At 39.2% G+C, this 23,537-nt stretch overlaps 1 protein-coding gene across 1 annotated transcript; it reads left to right on the top strand.

The window, feature by feature from the left end:
• Nucleotides 1–297: 297 nt before the first annotated feature.
• Nucleotides 298–22,933, top strand: LOC121904884 (tumor necrosis factor receptor superfamily member 11B-like). Its single transcript, XM_042422670.1, has 6 exons — nt 298–373; nt 11,596–11,823; nt 12,633–12,777; nt 19,648–19,863; nt 21,901–22,125; nt 22,221–22,933. The coding sequence occupies exons 1-6, from the start codon at nt 326–328 to the stop codon at nt 22,613–22,615; spliced, it is 1,257 nt and encodes a 418-aa protein (XP_042278604.1). The 5' UTR covers nt 298–325; the 3' UTR covers nt 22,616–22,933.
• The last annotated feature ends 604 nt before the right edge of the window (nt 22,934–23,537 follow it).

Here is a 23,537-nt window from a genome sequence, read left to right as displayed (position 1 = left end):
GGTGGGTAAGGGGCGTTTACGTGCGTTCAGTCCCCACTACAGCCCTGTGTATAACTGTAAACATTTAAAAAAAAAAATACGGGATAAATGCATTAGGAAACGGGAGCACGGCGGGAGAGGGGGTGAAAATACGAGAGAGACCCGGGAAAAACGGGAGAGTTGACAGGTCTGCAAACACAGAGGGCTGTGCGAGGTGGGTGGGCACATGTTCTCTCTCTCTCTCTCTCTCTCTCCCTCTCTCCCTCTCCCTCTCTCTCCCTCTCTCCCTGTGTATAAGTACAGATCTGTGATGGAGATCCCATCAGTTCACTTTTACGCAGTGGAGATGAGCGCTCGGATAATGAAATCCAACCCGGCCATGAAACTAATAGTGGTGAGTGAGTTTCTGCAGCTTTTCTGCCTGCTACGGTGCTCAGATCTTTTCCGTTGGAGGAGAGACAATTTTCTACTGAAGGAGTGATATTTTTGATATTTTTAGATAATTCATGCGGAGGGATTATTGCGAGACAGGGATTATTATTATTGCACTGCACGCGGTTTCAGATACATGGGAATCAGTATAGAGTGTATGGACAGTCGCCCGAGTGCAGATGTACTGTATTCTCTATAAAGACATTCATCAAAATTCAGAAATTCATCACAGGGACCATGTTATGTCTGTGCTTCACATTGATAGTGTTCCCAGAAATGTCATGAAATGTGTTTTGGGACTTTGGTAATAGTTGATGTGAAGATCTGTCTTGCTCAGACTATTACTGGTTTTGTGGAAAGACGTGTCTGATCCTTTGGTAAGTTTAGACATGTTGCTTAATGCCATGTGAGAGGTTTTATAGTTCATATTTGGACAATTTTCCATACCTGTTCCACTTGGAGTCTGTCTTCCTCCACTATATTGGAGTAAGCATTTGCATAGCATTTTCATCTAGTGAAGGGATCTCTACCATCAGATAAATATGACATAAATATTTATGAAGCACAGGGTACTGGACAAAATACTTGACAACACTTGACAATATACTGATATCCCCACACAACAGTCCTGCAACATAAACGTGTACAGGTTTAGGTTTAGTTTTTGTTGAGGCAGTGTCAGACGGCTTTGTGGTAACTGCTGATGCTGTATTGGTGTTGTGGTTGCAGTGGATTGTACTATATTGCGGTTGCAGGTTCACCTTATGCATGTCAAACTTGTGTCACTCTGGACACAAAAAAAAGAATGCAAATTTTGTTGTCTTTAGGAATAGAACATACAGTAATTTTAAAATTTTGTATAATATTTGGAGCAAATTATTTGTCCACCTTTTTATTTACTGCTGTGAATACTCACTATCAACAAAATGGACCCTACAAATAAGATAAGCAAATTTCATCAATGAAAGAAAGGTTACATTATGTTAAATTTCTTTGCTTTTACTATGTCATGTTTAAAAATGAATGAAACTTCATACACCCCAAATAGAGTCACGTGGCGTGTTGCCAGCATGTCTGTGGTAGCACTAATTTGTTCTACAACCCTTCTTACGGGTTTTTTTTAAATGTATGCCTCAAGGCTGAGAGCAGTTACTTCCTTTGCTGTAGTTTGCATGCTGTGATGTGTTAGGGCCTTTGCAGGTTTTGCATATGTTCACGCACAGATACGTATCAGGGCAGAAATAGATCATATACTGTAGTTACAAAACATTGGACCTACTATCTATCCTTGTGACCTGTGCGTATGTTTGTATGCATGTGTGAGAGAGATAAAGAAAGAGAGAGATCATATCTAATGCTGTTTGTGGTGAGTCATTATATTTGTAAATTGCACTTTCTTTGTGTGTAAAGCAGTCATATAGTGCAGTGGAATACAAATGAATGTGTGTGTTTGCACATATACTTTAGGCCACCATTTAAAATGATAACATCCGTACAGAGTAGTCCCTCTTACTGCAGAATGCGCTGCATGATTTACCTAAAATAGGCAAATATTTTGTTATTACAATTTCTGATGTAGTTTTCTCGTTGTGTTCATCCATCATTCAGTTAGTCAGTCATTCAGTTATTTTGGATGCCAGACAAGCATCTGTTTAGCCAAATAATGAGTCAGTTCAACAACAGCCAATAAGTCAATCAGCACCTCTCTGAAGTCTGTCAGCAAGTAAATTCTATGTTAAAGGGACACTCTGCAATTTTGCGTCCAAAACATTGTTTGGGCTTGTAAATCCAGCAGTAAATGCACCTCCTGCACCTGTGTGCCCTTCCTGTTCCTCTGCATGTTCCCTTAACATGTGGTTGTCTCCTGAAAAAACACAATTTTTGTTTGGGTCTTTGCCCAGGATGATGGCGCAGTGGAACAGACATCTAATTTGGAGTTAATGTTTTCAGTGCTCTTGTTTTTGTGAAGACGTGTGTTTTCTAAATGTGAACAGTGATCTTTGATGGAAAAGTGCAGTCGGGGAGGAGACATGTATCTTATCTTTTGTACTTGTGGTTAGCACATTGTCCACAAGCCAACCAATCAGACAGTTAGCTAACCTGTCTGTCTGACATCTATCTATCCACCTTGCAATCCAGCCATGTAGGAACATATTGTATCTCCCTGTATTGTTATCTATTATCTGTGCTCTCTTTATCTTTAAGCCTTTTCTCCTTCACCCTCTGTTGTGGCCGTTGGCATTAGCCGCCCCACTTCCCTAAACCCACAGGTATGGCTGCAGGTTCACACGCAGACAGGAGAAGCTGTGGAGAGGTCACATGGCCAAACAGATTCAACATGATTTTTTTTTTTTTTTTGTAGTCAAATACAGGTGAAAGGGTGAGGAAGTGTGTGATGGGGTGGGGGCATGGGGGGTGGGAGGGTTGGGGGGGTGTTGGGGTGTTTGAAGGTACAGGATCAACATGTTTTAAACAAACAAGTACAAACGTTTATTCAGAAAGCAACGATTATCTGTGAAAGTTGCTTCCTCACACCTACAGTAACTTCCCCTTTTCCATCAACAGTAGTACTGATAGCAGAAGTGTGTGTGTATGTGTTTGTGCGGCAGTGTGTAGGAGGCCTATGTGTGTGGCACATAGCGATGTCAATGATTGATTATAGGTTAATTGCTGTTAATAATTCAACTGATAATGAAAATATATATTAACCAATAAGGCAGAAGATGAAAGATTGGGTATAACTGTCAGAAAGTTACGTAATTGATGTAGTACACAATTGCGCCACCAGTTGGAGCCTCTAACTTTTCAATGGAGTTACAGGTGTTTTTGGTGACGGCCTGTACAAATCTCAACCTCAATCCGCTCGCTGTGTCATGTTGATGAACTCTCAAGCATAAAGTTGTGGAAATTCCATGGAGTTGTTTGGCGACTATCTGAAGCTTATGCTAATGCTAAACTAGCGTCTTCAACAGAAGCAGCTGCTTGGTTAATGCAGGCTGAGAGTTGTGTGTCAGACAGCAGGACTCTAATTACACATGCTTCCAACAAAATCAACACAAATGTGATGAACTGTATAAACAACACCCCCTTGCTCTGAGTATAAATGCATTCAGTAAAGGTAAAGTTATGGCAGTAAAGGGACAGATACAGTCGAAGCGACAGTATTGTTTATCCCGGGACATCTGTCCAGTTAAGCATCAGTTTCCAGCAGCTGGACTAACATTAGCTACAGTGTGTGTGTGTGTGTGTGTTCATGTGTCCATGTGTGTATCTGTCCGCAGCTAATATGGCAGTACTGGACCCATCACCAGAATATTTTTTGTGCACATTTACTGTATGCTCAAGGACCTCTTGTGGTTGCGGTGATTTGCATTTTTTGAAAAACCTATATAAAGCCATTCCTCATCAGCTTAGACTTTTGTCCTTTCAGAAGTCCTCACCATTTTACAATATGTGTTACAACATCCATTTCCAGCAATCAGCTAGGCTAAAAACAAGGTTTACCTAGTCTATTGCAGACCACATTTTGGCCTTTGTCGTGGCTCAAAAACTGACATTCATAGAAAAGTATGGTCTCATCTTGAAGCGGAGCATCTGCAGATTAATTCCATATCTGATATGTTATGATCCACTAAAGTTAGTCATGATACAAAATGAATAAATCCCCATGTTTTGTTATCTTCGCTGCCATCTTGACTATAAGGGATACACACCTGGCAGGGATCAGCACTCAACTGAGTGCAGTCTTGTTGTTTTATATTAAACCAGTCAGACTGAAGCCTGTTGTGGGGAGATTGGGGTAAGCTGTTTAACATTTATATGATAATGTCACAGGTTATTTACAGTTGAAAGCTTTTAGTGTAATTAATTGTTGGATATATCTAACACATCTAGTCTGATCTAATTAATGTCCTCTAATGAAGCAGGTTGTGTAGTTGTTTGCTGTGTTTAATACTTTGGATTTTGTCAGGCAGCTGATGAATAGCAACAGACAAGACCTCCGCAATTTTAAATTAAGTCATTTTTTGTTTGAACTCCTAATGTAGCCTACTATTATTTTGTGTCTAACATAGTAATGTCAATGGTTAACATGGTTTTATTATGGAAAAACATCCAGTATATTTCATAAATTATTAATGATAAACTGATAATCTACTGTCTACACGGCTAACTAAACAAATTGCTTAAAATTTACATCCCTAGCAGCACAGTTGTGATGAACTCATTGGTCCAGTGTGTGCTTGTGTGTGTGTGTGTGTTTGTGTGTACGACTGAGTGGTTAAGAGACACAAAGAGCAGAAAGAGAATAGGCAAAACAGATGCAGCTGTTGTATTTGTGTCAAGGTCACACACAGGCCTTCCTCTTTGCATGAGTGAAACAGCATGACTGATCTGATGCAAATTTCTGTAGTGAAAGTTGATCTTACATTACATGTGTTAAAAGATACAGTAAGGGGTGGGAGATTTATTTTGCTTGAGATTTAAGCAACTGCAATATGTCATTCAGAAAAACAGGTCATGTTTCTTCATGCAAATACAGCTACTGATTTTTTTCTGTAGCTTTGTGACACAGAAAAATGTTTCTGTAGTTGTCTCAAATGACTCATTGGTCTGAATTCTTTGATAAGGCAGGAGAACTAAAATATCTTTCCGCTTTTAGTTATTGACATAAGGGCTTTTGCAACAATATTATCTTCAATAATTGTTAATCCGCCAGTTATTTTCTTGCTATTTTCTCGGAAATAGTTTAAAAAATCATCACAATTTCCCAAAGCCGAAGCTGACATATTCAAATTGCTTGTTTTGTCTGAAAGAAAACCAGCAAATGTCACATTTGAGAAGCTGGAACCACTAAAGTTTTGGCGTTTTTTGATAAACAAATGACCCATATGATTAACTGATTATCAAAATAGTTGCAATTGGTAATTTTAACAAATTGATTAATCTACTGATTGTTTTCGGCTTTAATCAACATCACATGTACACTGTAAGAAGACAGTGGAATTGAATAGTATATTCACAGAATCAGCTTGGTTTATGGTGCGGCAGCAGAATATCTGGACTTTATTGATTCTCAGTTAAATCTTGACAGAATTTCATATGTTAAACAAGTGCTAACACACATAAATAATTAAGTCACAAGATTTTAATCAGTGAATTCAAAATTAGAAGCACTTTAGGTTTGAGATGATGGGGTGAATTTGTTTGCATGCAGTGTTGAATTTCATCAAAGATTATGAATCACTGTGATGCAGCATGGAAGCATGTCTCTCTTTCTCTGCATGTCTCTGTATGAATGAAGGAAGACTGATTCCATATCCACAGGAAAACACACACACACACACACACACACACACACACACACACACTCACGCACATGCACACACACTTCCAAGAGCTGGAATCCCCCCTCAGACCACCTGCGTTCTACAGTTAACTGAAGCCATGTGCCTGGTGGATAAGCTGGTGTAGTGTGGTTTGATCCTTTTGTGCCACGGCTCTTCTCCTCATGCCATGAATTTAAAGCTGACCTTAGGCAACCCAAACTCTGATTCTCTTATTTCTTTGTATTTCGGTATTCCTCACATTCAATGTAACTCTAACCCTATCTGTTGGAAGTTAGTTAAATACTGTGGCTAATTTGTTCTAGAAGCATTTTTTAAAATAATATCCACAATAACACAAAGAAAGTGAAGTTTACAATTTCAAAATGTAATTGGAGTTGCAGCCTCCTAACAGAGTCTTTGGATTGCTTTGTGCTTTTTTATTTTTCAACTTTTAACTTACATCTTGCATCATATCAAAAGTAATTATAATGTATTGCAAATTTTGGCAAAAAATTTTTGTCTTTTATATCTGATTTTATTATGCATCATCAAGCTGACCGACATGCACTTTTTGCATATTATTTACTGTATTTCCAGCACAAAACTACAGTACAAAATCATTTAGCTCCAATTAATAGTCATGCATCCAAACATTTTTTTTTCATATGGATAGAATTAATAAGCTCATTTCCCAGCCACTATCTGTAGATGTTGCTCCCTTTACAAGTTCATATGAAAAGCATGTGTTATCAGTTTTACGGCTGTTTCTATCAGGTGGCTGAACTGTAGCTATACCTCTATAGCCCATCTGTCATGCATCGCTCTGCGCAGTTCATCCTGTTTCACCTCATCATTACACATCACTATGGATGTTATTTTGACAACAGACAGGAAACAAAATCCCTCATAAGACACATAAGCCCCATCCAGCTGGCGTTATTTCAGGAATTATTTCATCAAATATCATAGGTATTACATGTGATGCCAGTCAAAATATATCAACATAATGATACATAGACACATGCTGTGGGAGCAGAGATTAAGAAAAGGCTTGAACAACTGTAACTTTGCTCACTAAACATCATCTCATCGCCAGTTACAGTAACATGGGACTGGATTTCTCTCTGTGTCTTGCTTGTGTTGCCTGTTGTGGGAACCATGTCCTTAATCCAGCATGGCCTAGTGTATCACCCCCATTACAGACTGAAATACACTTGTGCTGTTGTTTGTTTCATTCATGAGGATAACATCTGTTAAATAACACATGTTCTCTGTTAAGGAATTGCAGAAGATCGTCTTTGCTCTGCATAAACACCAGGCTTTCTCTCAACTCGGAGTCCAACAGGATTTACTGGCATAGATTACATAAGCGAACTGTGTCAGATGAGGGTTATATAGTGTTTTTATTTTATTGTTATTATTATTCAGTCTTTTTGCCTTTATTTGACAGACAATGTAGAGACAGAAAACTAGGGAGAGAGAGGGGTATGGCATGTAACGCGGGTCCCCCGGCCAGGAGTTGAACTGTGGACGTTGCAGTTATGTGGTATGAGCCTTAACCATTAGGCTGGTGGCCTAATGGTTAAGGCTCACCCAATGTTTTTATTTTAACCATTCTTTATCCAGGAGAAGACCACCAAGGGCATCCACTTATTTCCAACAACCAGGTCTCAGCTTCACATACAGTTTTTATCTGCCTTGCTCAAGGGCACCTGTAGTTATAGTACTTAACTACTAATCTTAAGAAAAGATGACGGTAGTTGCATAGGGAAGGTAGAGTACTATCATTAACTTTGTCCCCTTGCACAGTTCTCGGCCAGTTAGAGGACTTAAAACTTGCAACCTTGGGCTTCTCTCTTTATCTTGCTGCTGTTTATACTCTTGTTTCAACACAATCTCGCAGCCCATCGGCTATCTGTCTGATGATGATTTAGGTGTAATAGATAACAGATATCATGGCCAAGACATCCTCTTCCGTCCTTTGGTCATTGTTTACAGTCCGATTAGCAACTTTATGTGGGCCAGACAACATTTCGGCCTATCTCTATAAACATATCTGCATATGAATGCATATAAATTTTTTAAAAAGCTAATAAAAAGCTAAATCATCATCAGACGATAGCTGATGGGTTCCGAGATTGCATTTCGGCCAAAGCGTTCCACCTCTTTTGCTCTCCACACAGACTGTTTACCGGCATGCAACCAAAGCCTGCTCAAACGTGATTTACTAATACTACTCGGACTACAAATGGACAACAAACAGACCACAATCGGAAACAGGACCATTTCTGGTACCAAATCTTGTCCCGTTGCCTACAGATTCTGCATTTATATGCAGAGATCAGTTTCAACATAACCACATTTCCATTCCCAATGCTTTGATTGATGCATCAGTTTCTCTTTCTGTCTTTCACCTTGCCCCATTACTGTGCACTCACACCCAAAGATTCAAAAGCGACAAAAGCAGCTGGCAGTGATTCATTCATTCAATGAAAGCTGGTGACGAAGGGCCTCAGACGCCTTGAGGGCTGGCAGCGAGCACCCACCGACCAGAACGCCCACTGCTGCTCATGAATCTCTTGGTGTGAGTACCCAGTTGGGTTTCATACCTTCATCCATCCTTTCCTCTCAGCTGGCTGTGCTCCATGTAGGACATGACTCTTGCTGAGCTTCACTCTGATGATGCTAACAGTATAATTATGGCTGTCAGTAGCCCCTAGTTGCTGTGTAATTTGGGTTTCCAGCGGTCGTCCGTGATGTCGTCAGATGGCAGCTTCTAAGGCGACAGGAAGGGTGAAAAGTTCAATATCTCTTTTAGCTACTGATAGATGGACTAACACACATACACACCACAGAGCATCTTCCCAATAATTTTATTTTTAAAAAGTTGACAGTCTGTCTTTTCTTCAGTAGCAGAAAGCTACTGTGCTGGCTACTTTAGAAAAGTGTGCTTCTGACTGAGTGTCATGAACAAATAACAAAGTAAGTTCTACTTACTGTATGTTTTCAGCATAAAAGCATCATCCAGGGAGGACTAAGGAAGCATAGCAGACATTAACAAGTAAAAGCCACTTGCTGAGTCTTGATTTTTTTTAAAAGTAGATGCAAGACACATGTCTGTTGAAGATCCACCTCAAGGCTAGGTGTAATAAGCTAAGTGACTCCAGACTACAATGGCACTCACATTCTTCATATGATGTTTATCTTTTTTCTATTTTAATAGCACGCTACGTTTCCTGTCTTGCACAGGTTTAATGTTGCATGAAACTGGGAAAGATAAAAGAGCGAGTAACATGCAGCAAAGGTTATAAACTGGACACATAATTCAGGATGTATGAGGGCGCACAAACCATTGAACGATTATGTGTTTTTTAATTGTTTCAAAGGGAGTATCCATGTGCAGTCATTTTATTTTATCTTCTGTTCACCGTTTCTTACTCTATCTCTTAATTTCTTTGCACTGCACAGTATATTGTAGCTGGAGTCTAGCCAAACTACTGTACTGTTTGAAGGATTTGAAAATCAGTTCAATCCTGACCACTTCCACATGTGCTCAGGCTCATCGGCTCTGACTGAGGATCATTCAGTCCTGCCAGTAAACCCATCCCGACTTGAACCACTGAGTAAAGTCAGTACGACAAGTGTAACTGTATCCAGATTTGCGCGACCAAGGTGACCCTCTGTCAGTCCCCTCGGTATACTCCACCCTCCTGATGTTTCTAAATTGATTGGATGCGGTCTCACGGCTTAATAGTGTGTATATACACTTCTTAATTTGAAAAGCGGGACTATGATTATGGGTTTGATTCCCGCTGGGGCCACCCATGCTACAAACAAACACATGCAGTCATGGTACTGCTCAGCAAGTTGCTCTGGATGAAAGCCTCCCACCAAATGTTGTGCTCGGAGGTCGATAGGTTTTGCCGGGAAAACCACTGTGCTCGCCAGGCTGTTTGAAGCGTAGGTTTCTATTATGGTGTGTAAAACCCATTCATCTATTTTTACTATCTTTTTCAATGACCTTCACTGCAAAAGGAAACAGAAATAGACGAGGTAAACCTACACATTTTTTTCCTTTCTTTGTAGTGCATCATTCCCGGATGATAAACTTTTTAGAAAATGAATGACTTCAAAACAGGAATACACTGTATGTGCAATATACTGAATTATTAAGGGAGAAAACAAATAGAAATATACATACACATGAACAAGTAGTATGTTCTGTAACATATGGCAGATGGGGAAGACACAACAATACTGTACACTGTCTCCTACACACACCCGCACACATCTGTGGCCAAATATTTTGTAATATAATAGAGAATAATAGATGCATGAGAACACACGCACAAGTAGACTCGCACTGAAAATAACACTCCTCTCTGGTTTTTCTTTTGTTGTCACACACGCATGCACATAGATCGGGTTTTGTGGTTGCAAATTACAGTACTGTATGTACTTTAAGGTAAATGGGATAAGAACAGAAACACACACGCAGGAAGGAGATCAGTTGTGTGTGTGGAGCGGTAAACTGTAGAACAGAGTGGGTGAGTGTTTTGTATTCTGGTGGTGAATGGGGAAAGCCCAGTAACCTCCAATCGTTCTCTTTATGAACAGCAGCCAGGAGAGGAGACCGCAGCGCACACAGACCAATACTGAGGAAGACAGTAATTGGACATGAACACTGACAAACACGCACACACACAAATGCTGCAACGCACACATTCCTGCATATGTGCGCTCCTCACACACACACAGTCACACACACGTACACACACACACACACACACAATGCAATGATGGCCTATTGTGAGTTTGTCCAAGCTGTGATGATGTATCCCAGCCAACGGGAAAGTCCACAGAGCCAATACTGTAGCTGAGGGACTTCAGTGTGGAAGGAGCCTGTTGTGTGACATCTGGTCCACATGTGGCCTCGACCAGCTGCATGGCTGTATGTCAAACATGCTCACCAACTGATATCTCAGATTTTAGGTCTGGCTGGAGCTTTTCAGTTCCTGCTCAAGTGATGATACATGGGCTTGTTTTTGAGGCAATAACTACATATGTCCTTCTCAAAGACTCGCTTACAGCCACCCACTTTACAGCGTGTCTATATGGATGGAATGCTTTTTAGGGGGGAAAAAGATATATGGGTGTGGTGAGCTCTTACTCCAGGGTGGTATTAAAGTGCTATAGATCACTTTTGAATCATGTCAGATGCTTTTTAGTTACAAAGCCGCCTATCTACAGATTGCTGGTGAGGTCAGAGAACATAGGGCTCCACAATTGATGTCTACAATCATGTTTCATGCTCTTTAATTTAATATCTGTAGAATACTGGCATGAAGAAAACAGCCGAGATGTTACGAAAAAAATGCCAAAAGATCAATTAATTTAGTCTCCTAATAGCCATGGTAGAATCATTCTCTCAGCATTTTGCAACTAATCATCAAAATGTGAGTCATTACAAAGGGGAGATATCCCCTCATGCAAGGATTACAATTAACAAATATGTAGGGATGAAAAATATACTGCAATTATTGTTTGGAATGTTGCCCCTGTGCATTAATCCATATATGTGGAGCTACTGCTGAATCCTCCCGTCATATTCCTTAAACTGCACACTGTAAAGCAGAGGAAATCACTTTAGGACTGCACGTCCACCAGGAGCTTCAGCTTTACAGCTCTGACCTTTCTTTCAACTCGTTTCTACTGGAAGGGCTGGGTTGGCGAGCGCTCTAAAATATAAAAATATTTGAACCTGTAGCCAAAAAGGAGCTGTGCTTGGGATGGGTTTCATTATATATTTTGTCATAGTTGTTGACTCACGGCTAAATCGTCTTCCCGTCTCTTGCAGCTCTTCACAGCTTCTCTCTCCTGGGCCTTCCAGCAGCAGGCTGTACCGCCAAAATACCAGTACCTTGACCCCGTTACATCTGACCTCCTACTGTGCGACCAGTGCCCTCCTGGAACAGCCGTGAAGCGGCACTGCACCACCGACACACCCACAGAGTGCCAGCCCTGTCCTGAGAGGCATTTTGCAGAGAACTGGCACTGGGGGGATTCATGTCAATACTGCACCTCGGTATGTATGAGGCCAAAAGGTTTACATATCATTTTATCCTTTAATTCTCTTTGGGTTGCCTGTTGTTTGCTGTGTATTTAATATACCCCTGTGCTGCATGGTTTCTGTATGCATGTAACAGTTTTTTCCTGTGTGTGTTAAGGAATGTGGCTGACTAGTTTTCATGAGAAACACCTGTTTTTGTATGCAAGAAGCATTTTCATTCCTGTGTACACTTAAGTGAATCAACAAATTATGAACTCATGTCATGGTCTGGAATTCTACTTAAGTTCAATATCGCTTTAATGTTTTTATCCTCCAGCTTATCCTTTATAATACTCTTCTGTGGTTTTCCTTATGTCTTTTCCTCAGATTCATGAACATACCGTTTTTTTTTTACATTTTGGCATGTCATCTGGGATCTGAATCTGTGTTTTTATGGAACCAGTGTTTCCACTTTTGTTGTTGTTACTAAAAATGAAAGTCTGAATGTGCTCTTTGTGGTAGAGTCTTCCCTCAAAGTTTAGAGACACTCTTTAAGGTGTTCTCTTTTTGTCCTCTTTAAGGTGTTTTCATATTTCTGTTTATTTTCTTTTATGTCATCTTTCAAGAAACTGAACGTTAAGGGAGACAGCTTGTAAAGCACCAGCTTAACAATCACCCTAACCTGTTTTGTGTTCCAAATCTTACATTTCTGCCCACATATGTGCATATAAATCATGTCCTTTACCATATGTTTTTGTGCACATGTGTAAGGATCAGCATCACTCTTGACCGTTTCAGTAGGTTTGTGGTGTGTGACACTGCTCTTCTGTGTTTGTTGTGTTTAGGTGTGTAAGGAGAGACAGCTAGTGAAGCAGGAGTGCAACAGCACTCATGACCAACTGTGTGAGTGCGCTCCAGGTTTCCACCTAGTGGTGGAGTTCTGCATCATACACAGTACCTGTCCACCTGGCCATGGAGTGGCAGCTCCAGGTAAGATTAACATTAAGATTATTATTATTATTATTATTATTATTATTATTATAGAGGCAGGTCAAGTCAAGTCAATTTTATTTATAGTATAATCACAACAGAAGTTATCTCAGGGCACTTTTCACATTGAGCAGGTCTAGACCATACTCTTTATTTTACAAAGACCCAACATTCCCCCATGAGCAAGCACTTGGCGACAGCTGCAAGGAAAAACTCCCCTTTAACGGGAAGAAACCTCAAGCAGAACCGGGCTCTAGCTGGGCGGCCATCTGTTTTGACCAGTTGAGTTGAGAGAGAAAGAGGAAGTGGGAGAGCAAGACACAGAGAAGCACAACAACAATAATAACAATAACAACAATAATAATAATAAAAGAGAAAAAAAAAGAGGAATAAGATGACTAGTTTGTGTATTTGATTTACTCTCTTAACTCCATTAATTCTATTACTTTAACATCCTAATACACTGCAAATACCTGATGCTCTGTTTAGATTTAGACCCAACAACACTAGCTAACATTGTAGGATGTCAGTTTATTGTACTGGCAGACTGCCTTGTTTTTACATTAAATATCTGATGAACAAGACACACAGTTATTTTGTGGTTTTCCATCTATCCGGTCAGGATATAAATCAGATTTAAATCAGAGGACCAGTGAATAACAGTAGGTATCCATAATAAAACCAGAGAAAATTAGGAATTCGGTCGTCACACAGCCAAGAAGGAATCACTGCCTGAACTCAAGAGAGTAAAAATCCCATGTCCTTAATGTTGGCTGGTGCAGCATGAGCGTGTGTTACTTTGTGTGCTCACTGAGTATGTGTGAGTTTTCAGTATTTTGAGTAGAAACTCATCTCTATATCTTAACTTTAATCCTCTCATACATCACATGCTTTACTCTGCCACTATCTGACTTAAATCAATTCAACTTCAGGTATGCTTCACTGGCATGTCAGGGAGAAACTCCAATGCTGCCAAAGCAGAAATACACATCACTTACAGACCATCATTTTCACATTAAGATGTCCTCTCCCTTGTGTGACTGGAAATCCTCCTGTCTCTCCCTCTTGCTCTGATTCTGTGAATCAGATCTTTCCCAGATGCAGATGTCTCTTTTTGCAGAATCAACTTCTTTTTTTTTTTCAAGTGACTCTTTCTTAGTAACGTTCCCTAGCTCTCTCCCTTCCTCTGTCTTTCACACACACACACACACACACACACACACACACACACACACACACACACACACACACACAGAGATTGTTGTTGAAGACAAAACAGAAATTTGTCATGGCTAATAGTTTAATTTTTAACTGGATCTCCCTGGGCTTTCTTATTTGTCCCCATCTCCTCTAGCAGAGCAATGTTGTATACTTACACATGACAAAGAGCAGCAATGAGAGTCCTATTATATCCTATTATATACAGTGATTGTGTGTGTGTGTGTGTGTGTGTGTGTGTGTGTGTGTGTGTGTGTGTGCGTGTAGGTACATGAACATAAAACACACGTACGTGCATATCTTTCTTGGTTGCACTTCCACACCTGGTCTGATTCGAATTGGAGCAGTGTTGCCTGAAACATTTATGGTTGCCAGTTTTAGAAAGATTTAACTAGTCAAATACACACCCAGTCCAATTATACTGTGGCTAAAACTCACTATTTGAGAACTGAAATGCAGATGAAAAACTTTTATCAGTTTTGTAATTTCCATTCTCAGAAGATTTTAACAAGTGATACAACTTCAATGGGCCCTAAATGGGCCTTGGTCCAAGAAGAAAATTATACTTTTTCAGGTTACTAGATAAAAAGTTTCTAAAAGTACCTTAAAGAGCTGCTTAAGATTTTTTTTAGTACAACATGATTTTGCACAATTCTAAAAATAGTGGTGAACCTTGAAATTTAGCATTATCAAGTGGAAATAAAAAGTATGGAAAATGATCGCTTGATATTTTCCATGACCTCAAAAACTACATTAAAAACATACATTTTTTTGTATGTGTGAGCTTTGTCAAGATGGTGACTGATAAGCATAATTTAATTCCATTGTGGTATAGTTTGTATTACTGTAACCATCATGTGATGAATCTCTGTCTGAGCTTGCTCAGTTACTTCCATTATATTCCATGCTGTCATCATCGAACACACCATGAGGGCATGTCTGCGGGAATCATTTAGGAAATTAGTTTTTAACTTATTTTCATCTGTGTGCAACGTGTTTCAAATGAACTACAGTGAATTTATTTGTTGGTCATCATATGGCTTTGATTCATTTCCTTTGATTCCAAACCTTTACTCCTCACAGTTTTGAATTGTGTCATGTTAGCTTTTTATAGTTTTATCTGAGATTAGGAAGCATTTATTTAAGGTTTAAAGTTTAAAGTTTAAATGTAAAAGGCACTCAATATAGTCCCTCTTACATTGAGTCCATTGAGTCTCTTTTACGTGTTCCTATTCTTTCCTCCTGGTTCTCCTGGTGACTTCACTATCTAATTATGACAAATATTATTATAAATTATATCTACAACAACAGTCCAATGTCTGTCAGCTTTAAAGAACTGTAAAACCACTCTTAAACTGTAATTTTCTCTGGAAGAGTTCACCTCATCTTTTAAATTCAAGCAAAGATCAGGATCCTTTCAACCACAAGTCTGCGGGAGTATAAGCTGGTGGTAGTTTCGGTAACACAGCAAATAGTGAAAGTTATATAATAGATGTTTGATTAGGAGTGTAAACTTGTCACCTTTGCAGCGAAATTTGCTGTTTCAAATCCAAAATAGGTCATTTGTGTGGGGGAGGTGGGGGAGCAGTGTGTTGTCTTCCCTTAATCTTATGTGTATAATAATAATTAATTGATCAATAAGAAAAATAAAAACATATGTACTTAAAAGTTATGTAGATGGTTGATTATTTGAAACTGAGACAAGCTTTGCAAAAAAGATTAAGTATCAGTTTCATTTCATAGACAAAAAATAAATCTGTCAATAGAAAAGCTGTTCAAAAGCATCTTCTTCCCTTAAAGCAGTCGAGCATTAAAACTTGTATATATTTTTTGCTTTAATTCCTGTCTCTTTCTCTCTCTCTCTCTCTCTCTCTAAACAAATGTAGGATGTTATGTTTATCACTTGTTCCTCTTCATATATCATTGAGCATATTTTACAGCATAGTTAAAGAGAAAACTGTGTCATAAGTCATCAGCTTGTTCTGTGTAAAGAAAATGACACAACCTTTCCCTGCATTCCTGAATCTGTGCTTCCTCTTAGGGCCTTTTCACACGTACCTTGTTTGGTCCAGACTTATAGACTTTTCAGTTTGAACCAAAATTACAGGTGTGAAACCTCCCCTGGACCATGGTCTGGACCAAACAGCCGAACCTTTGTCTGAAAAGAAGAGGTGGTCTCGGTCCGCATCAAACTGAACCACCGTTCAGTTCGTTTCTAGTGTGAAAACATTTTTTGAATGGTTCAGACTTTCAAACCAATCACAGGAAGTTCCGACAGGCTATCATCAGAATTGGAAAAAGTAAAAATGGCGAGAGGAGACCAAGTTTTTAATTAAAATATGGTCCGATGACTTTATAAACAGTAAACTGGAAAAAACTCATAAAAATGGTTTCCAGGTATTTTCAGAGAGGATGAGAGAGAGGGGATATGAGAGGACGGAAGAGCAATGGCACCTGAGGATAAAGTAATGCCATAATATAATTATTATAGTGGCAATGAAATTAATCTGTTCATTCATTTTTCTCCATGAATTCAAACGGCAATAGAAGGCTACTCACCAAACTGACAACATGCCAACGTCAGATGCATGCCCGTCTATAGACCAATCAATGTCAAGTTTGGGGAGACGCAGCCCATGTAGGTGATGATGACAGTTATAAATTGTAATGTGAAACAAAAACTAACCGGATCAAATGTATACAATGTAACAAAAACATGAGCCTTGGTTCAGACTTTCAGGTGTGAAAAGGCCCTTTAACTTAATTGTAACTGGCCTTAACCTGCACAATCTAAAGTTAATGTACAACCTGCATTAACTTCCCCGAGAATGTGAAGGCATTTTGCAAGATATATTTTGTGTTAAGCTCCCAGACAGCTGCAGCATATTGAGACTAGGTTTTGCCTTTGACTGAATTTGATTTTAAAGACTAGAATATCAACAAAGATCATCTTTAAAACTGTTTAGAAACAATGTGTGTTGTTACATGTTGGTCTGGAACCATGGGTTATCTGCGGTGGTGTCAATATCAGCATCAGTCATTACATTTCCTCTAGATCAGAGAGAGACGGTTACTTTTCCTCACAAGACAGAACAAATGCAGTCTTGGCTAATAAGTAATACAGATGTTAATATGTGTGTCATTATCACGGTGGGTATCCGACATAATTTTCCTTGCAGATTCTCTCCTTGTTGCGTCAGTAGCGATTGTGGGCAACATAAAGAGAAGTTGATGCTGAATTTCGACATTCCAGTGAACAGACATTTCTACTAGAACCGCAGCAACAACTGGCACTACACATTTCATGACTTCATCCTAGACTGGAGACCATGAAACAACATTTTCCTTGGATTCTTTGTACACAGCGGGTTATAATCTGACCCCTGTAGCGGCGACACCGCTCAAAGATAAAACATCATTTTCCATACATCTCTAAAACATGAATCTGTCATCTAAAAGTCTGCTGAAGTTGTGTAGACATGAGACAGCATTTTTGGGGATTCCCCTTCCTGAAGCTGAAGAACTCATTATGTAATGCCTTGAGTTGTGGTTTAGACCTTTAAAAACCACAGGATGTTAGAAAACCCATAGTTCAGTCTCCCAACAACACATGCCTTTATGACTCCATTTCGCTGCCCTTGATCTCCTTATTTGTCTGTTTCTCCTTTTTATTCTCTGCCCCTCTGAATTAGAGATTTGATTTTTTTTTTTCTAGGTGGTTTATAGGTGTTTTTCGGAGAAACTGGTTCTACTGAGTGTTAGCAACTAGAAAAGACAGTGTGGGACATAGTATGGAAGAACTAACAAAATAATGAATGAAACAGCACAAGTATTTTTTTTCTTTTATTTGAGGTCTGTAACAGGTAGACTATTTATTAATGATTAATCTGGTGGTTATTTTTTGATTGTTTGTCTGGTTGATAAAATGTTCCCTAAAGCCTAATATCATTAAATAGCTTGTTTTGTCCAAGAAATCCAAAAATCTAAAGATGTCTTACTTATTTAACCTTTATTTAACCAGGTAAGTCACATTGAGGCTAGAAACCTAAACCCCAAAATAAAGCTAAAAGTTGGATAAAAACTAACTAAATAATTTATCATAGAGATTACAATAGCCTTGAATTTGCCCAGAGATATCAGATTCATCAAGTTATTAAGTTTACTATATCATAAGACAAAGAAACATGACAAATCTTCACAATTGAGAAACTGAAACTAGAAGATTTTTATAATTTTTTCTTGAAAAATGATTTATATGATTAATCAGTTACAATAGTTTCCAATTAATTGATTGACTAATCGATTAACCAGCCAAGCATATCAACTATTCTTTATATGTAGGTGTTTTTTGCTAATATATGCATCTTCAGCCTATTTAGTGAATTACTGTAATATTGTATGTTCCCTATGCAGACAGTAGAGCAAAAACCTCTGCTGATACCAACATGCTGATTTTACATAAATAAAATGTCAGAAGAAATTCTGAGAAAAAACTGATTGAAGCGAGCATATGAAACCATAGTCGGTCTGACACATCCTGATGCACATCGCACTGTACATGCTTTGTCATCAGCAGTGCAGGAAATATGTATACTTGCTGTATGCAGATGGTATATCAGATGGTGGTTTTATGTTTTAGACGGTAAAACTCTTTCAAGAAAGATCACACTGTGCCATGACAGCAGGAAACTAATTAAAAGGTTACATCTGATATGAGCGTGGCTTGTTCTCCCACACGCTTTCACTTCTATACTTCAGAGATAAAAATAAAATGAGGATGTGATTACAACACTAGTTCCACTACATGGACACTGTCATATGTGCTACAGATCACATACCAGAATGATCAGTCATGATTTACTGTAATGTCATGGTAACTGCAAAATAACTCATCAGAATCATCGAATTGTGATTAGAAATAATCACAAAAACTAATAATGAGAAAGATATCTTTAGTTATTCAATATAAGTAAAATTATTAAAGAAATTTGTCCTAGATTGATTTTTAGTGATTTTTATACATTTCACATTTTGATCATATATTATTGTTATTGTACCTGATATTTCAAGGTCATGGAAGCATTACACTTTTGTTCTACTGCAACATTTTGACATTAAAATCATAAACTTTTTTTTATTAAAAGTGCATTTTATTTTTCATCAACCTGAAAAATCAGCTGACAAATCATTATGTGTTGTGGTTTAAGTCACATGCCATAGTAATAGTACTCATATCTCACCGTACATCAACCCAGCTTCGCAGTATTTCCAATTCGGAAAAACAAGATATAGAAACTTACGTGTATCATAGTGAGTAAAAGAGATGTGAGTCATTCTCAGAATCACACAGTCATCTACCGCTCGGACTGAGTGTCACATGTTGTGGTCATAGTTCTTGGAATCACATCGTCTTGATAACTGTTTGATCAGCTATATGTGTGCACGGTGCAGTTCATGTTCACACACTGAACACGGTTCATGTGTGTAGGATGAAACTTGTGAAAATGAATATGAAGAAAATCTGTACAACTGGCTGTTTTCTCATTGTAACACCAAATATGACACATTAAAATGATGACACAATACTGTATGTCAGTAAAAGAATGCATCATTAATATGTTTTATGAATCATTCTGTGTGTTTCTCTTCCAGGCACACCGGTGAGCGACACTGTGTGTGAGCGTTGTCCTGCTGGTCATTTCTCCAGTGGTGGCTCTTCCACGGAGCCGTGTCAGCCCCACACGAACTGCACAAAGTCTGGCCTGAAGACTGTGAGATGGGGCTCATCCACTTCAGACAGCCTCTGTGGCAGTCAGGACAAGACTGTGACGCTGGATTGCTCTCAGCATCACACTTTGTGCCACACTGGTGAGACCACATACAGACATACTGTACAGTCATTCACTGCAGTAGGGCTCAATCTGTTGGAATCATATGGAAGGACTTATGGAGGATGGAGTTCAGTTGCACAGTATTTACACAGCGCACACACATGTGATGATGTTTTTCAAGCAAACCTCAGTTGTCAACAACTTAAAATCAGGCAAGAGTGAATTATTTCAGGCATGTGGTCATTTTCATTCCATTTCAGGCAGGAAGGGGATTTCCTTGGTCAGGTTCGTTGTCCAGATTCCATTCTTCTCCAGATTCTTTCGTGTTTGAAAACCAAAACAAGAGAGAGAACAGAGAGCAAAGGGTTGAAAGGGATCGTTATGGCACCACTGTCACAGTACCCCATGATGGATCAATTACTCTATTGACTGTCACATCCCCAAACTGCAATAACAGAGGAAACTTGAGTTAAGTAGAAATGAGACACAATACGAGCCGGTTAGTCTTTGTTACTCAGACTCTAACTATGACAGATGCTGACAATTAATTTCGGAGAAGCCTCAAATGCGACGCTGTATTCCCAGAGCCTGGGAAACCACAGTCGCTGAAGAACACACACATACAGATGTACAGACCCTGGCACACTCATGCATACTGTGCACCACACTTAGAAGAAAACATCACAAAGCTGTTGTCCCTTGGGGAGGGTGATGCTCTCCACAAACATTCATTCACAAATTGACTTCCTGCGAACTACACAACCACAGATTGTCTGCAGAAAATCCTGGGAGTGTTTAGCAGTTTTTTTAAACAAAAAACATGAAATTGATAGCAGTTGGGAATATACACAAGTTGCTATGTGATCTGGGGAAACCACCAGGATGTCGCTGTCAATCATAGACCAAGCCACACTTACGTCATCCAGACATCAGAGAAACAAGCTTAATATCCTCTCCACATTAAAGTCACTCATGCTACACCGACACTAGTTTGCTAAAAACCTTTTTTTCATATCCACTGGAGTGCCTCACTAGCAGTTATAGTTCAGCAGGGCAAACAGTTTCACACATACATCAATACAGAAATGTTCCCTAATTGTATGACAGAGGCAATTTCATATTATGACAGTTTCATCTACGTCATCTTCAGCTTTGAATGTTCTGGGTATAACTAATCTTACAAAGGTTACCCTAGTTAGAAAAAGCCCCTGCTTCCCCCTTGTTCTTCACAAAAAAATACTTTTGCCTTATAAGGAAGACTTGCTGTAATCAAGAGACCTTGGCTTGCAAAAATGTAAGGCATGTAATGACGAAATGATGTTGGCGTATGTGTGGTGCAGTGAAGCTCAGCAGCAAAGTGCAGCACATTTCAGCACAGCTCACCTCAATTCGCTTCATTTCACCATCCAGCTTTGGCTGCTCTGGTGCAAATCAGCTCACATGGGCTTAGTTTGGTTTGGCTAGTCAGATGTCAACGGTGGTACTCTGTGCTGTCAATGGGGAACAGAAAGAGGACATCTTTGTTTCTGTTGCGGTCAAGCTATGAGCCAACACTTTAAACACACACACAAACACATATAAACAAAAACAGACTAAAGGGAGTCCTCATGGAGACCAAACAGTAATCAGAATCTAAACATCACCTGTGTACCAGGAAAGTACAAGGAAGTGCGTGACGTTCAGTCAGTCTGGTCAATGATGTTAACCTCCACTAACTTTAAAGGGTAGGTTCACATTTTTTCATATCTTAAAACAATGCTTGTATGCCTACTGTATATGTTCATGGAAAGCATTATCGGTTGCTGTAATTGTTCCTCCTGTCTATACCGCCTGCAGAGATGCCCTCCTAAAGAAATTTGAATATGACCAAAAATTCCCAGTCCTATTTCTGTGCAAAAATGCATTCCAAAGTTTAGCTGAAGCTAACCATACTTTGTTCTGCTAACATCCATCCAAGTATTGTATTAAGATAGACTTAAAATGTGTACATATCCTTTAAGAGAGTGTAGCCTTGTCTACACTGTCATGCGTTTTGATTTTAACTGTCACTCTCTTTTTTATCTCTTCATTCCAGATGTGACCTTGTGTGAGGAGGCGGTCTTCCAGTCACTTGCCTCGCTGCGACTGTCCTCGGTGCCCTTGGAGCGGCTTTTGGAGAGTCTTCCAGGGCGAAGGGTGGACCGTAAGAGCCTGGAGAGGCTGAAGAAGGTCTGCTCTCCTCAGCAGCAGGTTCTCCAGCTGCTGCGACTGTGGAGGGAGCAGAACAAAGACCAGGACAAGCTGTATGGCATCATACAAGGTACTGACAGAAAACACATCCATACTTTGTAGTTATAGTTTAGTTTTACATTTCAGCCAGTTGTGCAGTATTAATGTAGTACCATGTCCCTGCAGGTGTGAACCACTGTGAAAGGAAGGTCTCTCGCTGCAACGGCCTAAGGAACCTGACCTTGGATGACCTTCTGAAGATCACCAACAGCCTGCCAGGGGTTAAAGTTCATCAGGAGGACATTCTGGCCGTGGTCTCCACTTGCCTGCCCAGGCAGTACATCCTGCAGCTTCTTCACCTCTGGAAGACAGCAAACTATGACCTGGATCTAGCTAAAGGTCTGTCTGACAGTCTGAGGGTCCTGCGTAACCAGGGGGCACCACGCTATCTGCTAAAAGGCCTGAAGAAGATCAGCCGCATCATAGGAAGCACCTACGCGCACAAGATGTATGAAAAGATGTTTGTTAATATGCTGCAGGATGAGTTGTGTTTTAAGACTCATAAGCCATTAAACGAATAAGGAATTTAGGTACAAACAGGAATACATGCAGACACTAATGCATTGTCAAATAGTGAACACACAAAGAGACACGCAGTGAGCAGGGGGATAGATGTATGTGAAAGGGTAACAGATATAGGTCACATGATAACATCAGGTCTTTGAGATGTCACCAAATGATATCAAGCTATACACGTGAATACAAAGTGCCTGGAGGTCTTTTGTCGAAAAAGGCAAAAAAACATTGAAACCCTTAGCCACAATAAAGATGTTTTCATTATATGAGGTAAAAATGGTAACAAGAGATGTTAATAACTTTATACTCACCCTCAGTTTTCAGTGATGAATCAAATAGACCTTAGATGAAAGAAAAAAAATTCCATCACACATCTGTGTATTCCAGGCAAACCAAAAAGTTTAAAAAAAATGTTTCCTGGGAACTTTTTGACCGGAGTCTGTGAAAAATAAAAAAACTATTTAAGATGTAAATAGCACACTATTTTATGGAAGAAGGGCTGGCAGATGTTGTGTTTTTATTATTGTTGCTTTCTCGCTGTTTGAGAGGAAGGATTTGGTTTCATAATGAAATACATGTATTTTCTACAGTTTCCCTTTGTTTGTTGGTTTGTTCTGGACTGCTGGCAAGTAAAGCTCATCTGATTTTTTTGAAATTGTCAGCTTTATGAATGTACAAAGGAGTGCAATTGTTTTCTATTTAAAGAATAATTTTACTTTCTGAATATGTAAAGGCTTTGTGTTTATTACTTTATCAGAAATACTGGATTCCAAATGCTGCAAGTTCATGAAGTGATATGTGTTTTATATTTTGTTTTATCACTTTATATTATTAAGTGTATGATCTGTTGTATATATGCCAGACTGGTCCTCTTTAAGCTTGTGTAACTTGTGAACACTAATGTCAAATGATCTGATTAAAATCAGT

Source organism: Thunnus maccoyii, chromosome 10 (genome assembly GCF_910596095.1).
Source record: "Thunnus maccoyii chromosome 10, fThuMac1.1, whole genome shotgun sequence".
NCBI lineage: Eukaryota > Metazoa > Chordata > Actinopteri > Scombriformes > Scombridae > Thunnus > Thunnus maccoyii.
The sequence above is the reverse complement of the archived record's forward strand: the minus strand, read 5'-3'. Positions and strand labels throughout refer to the sequence as shown.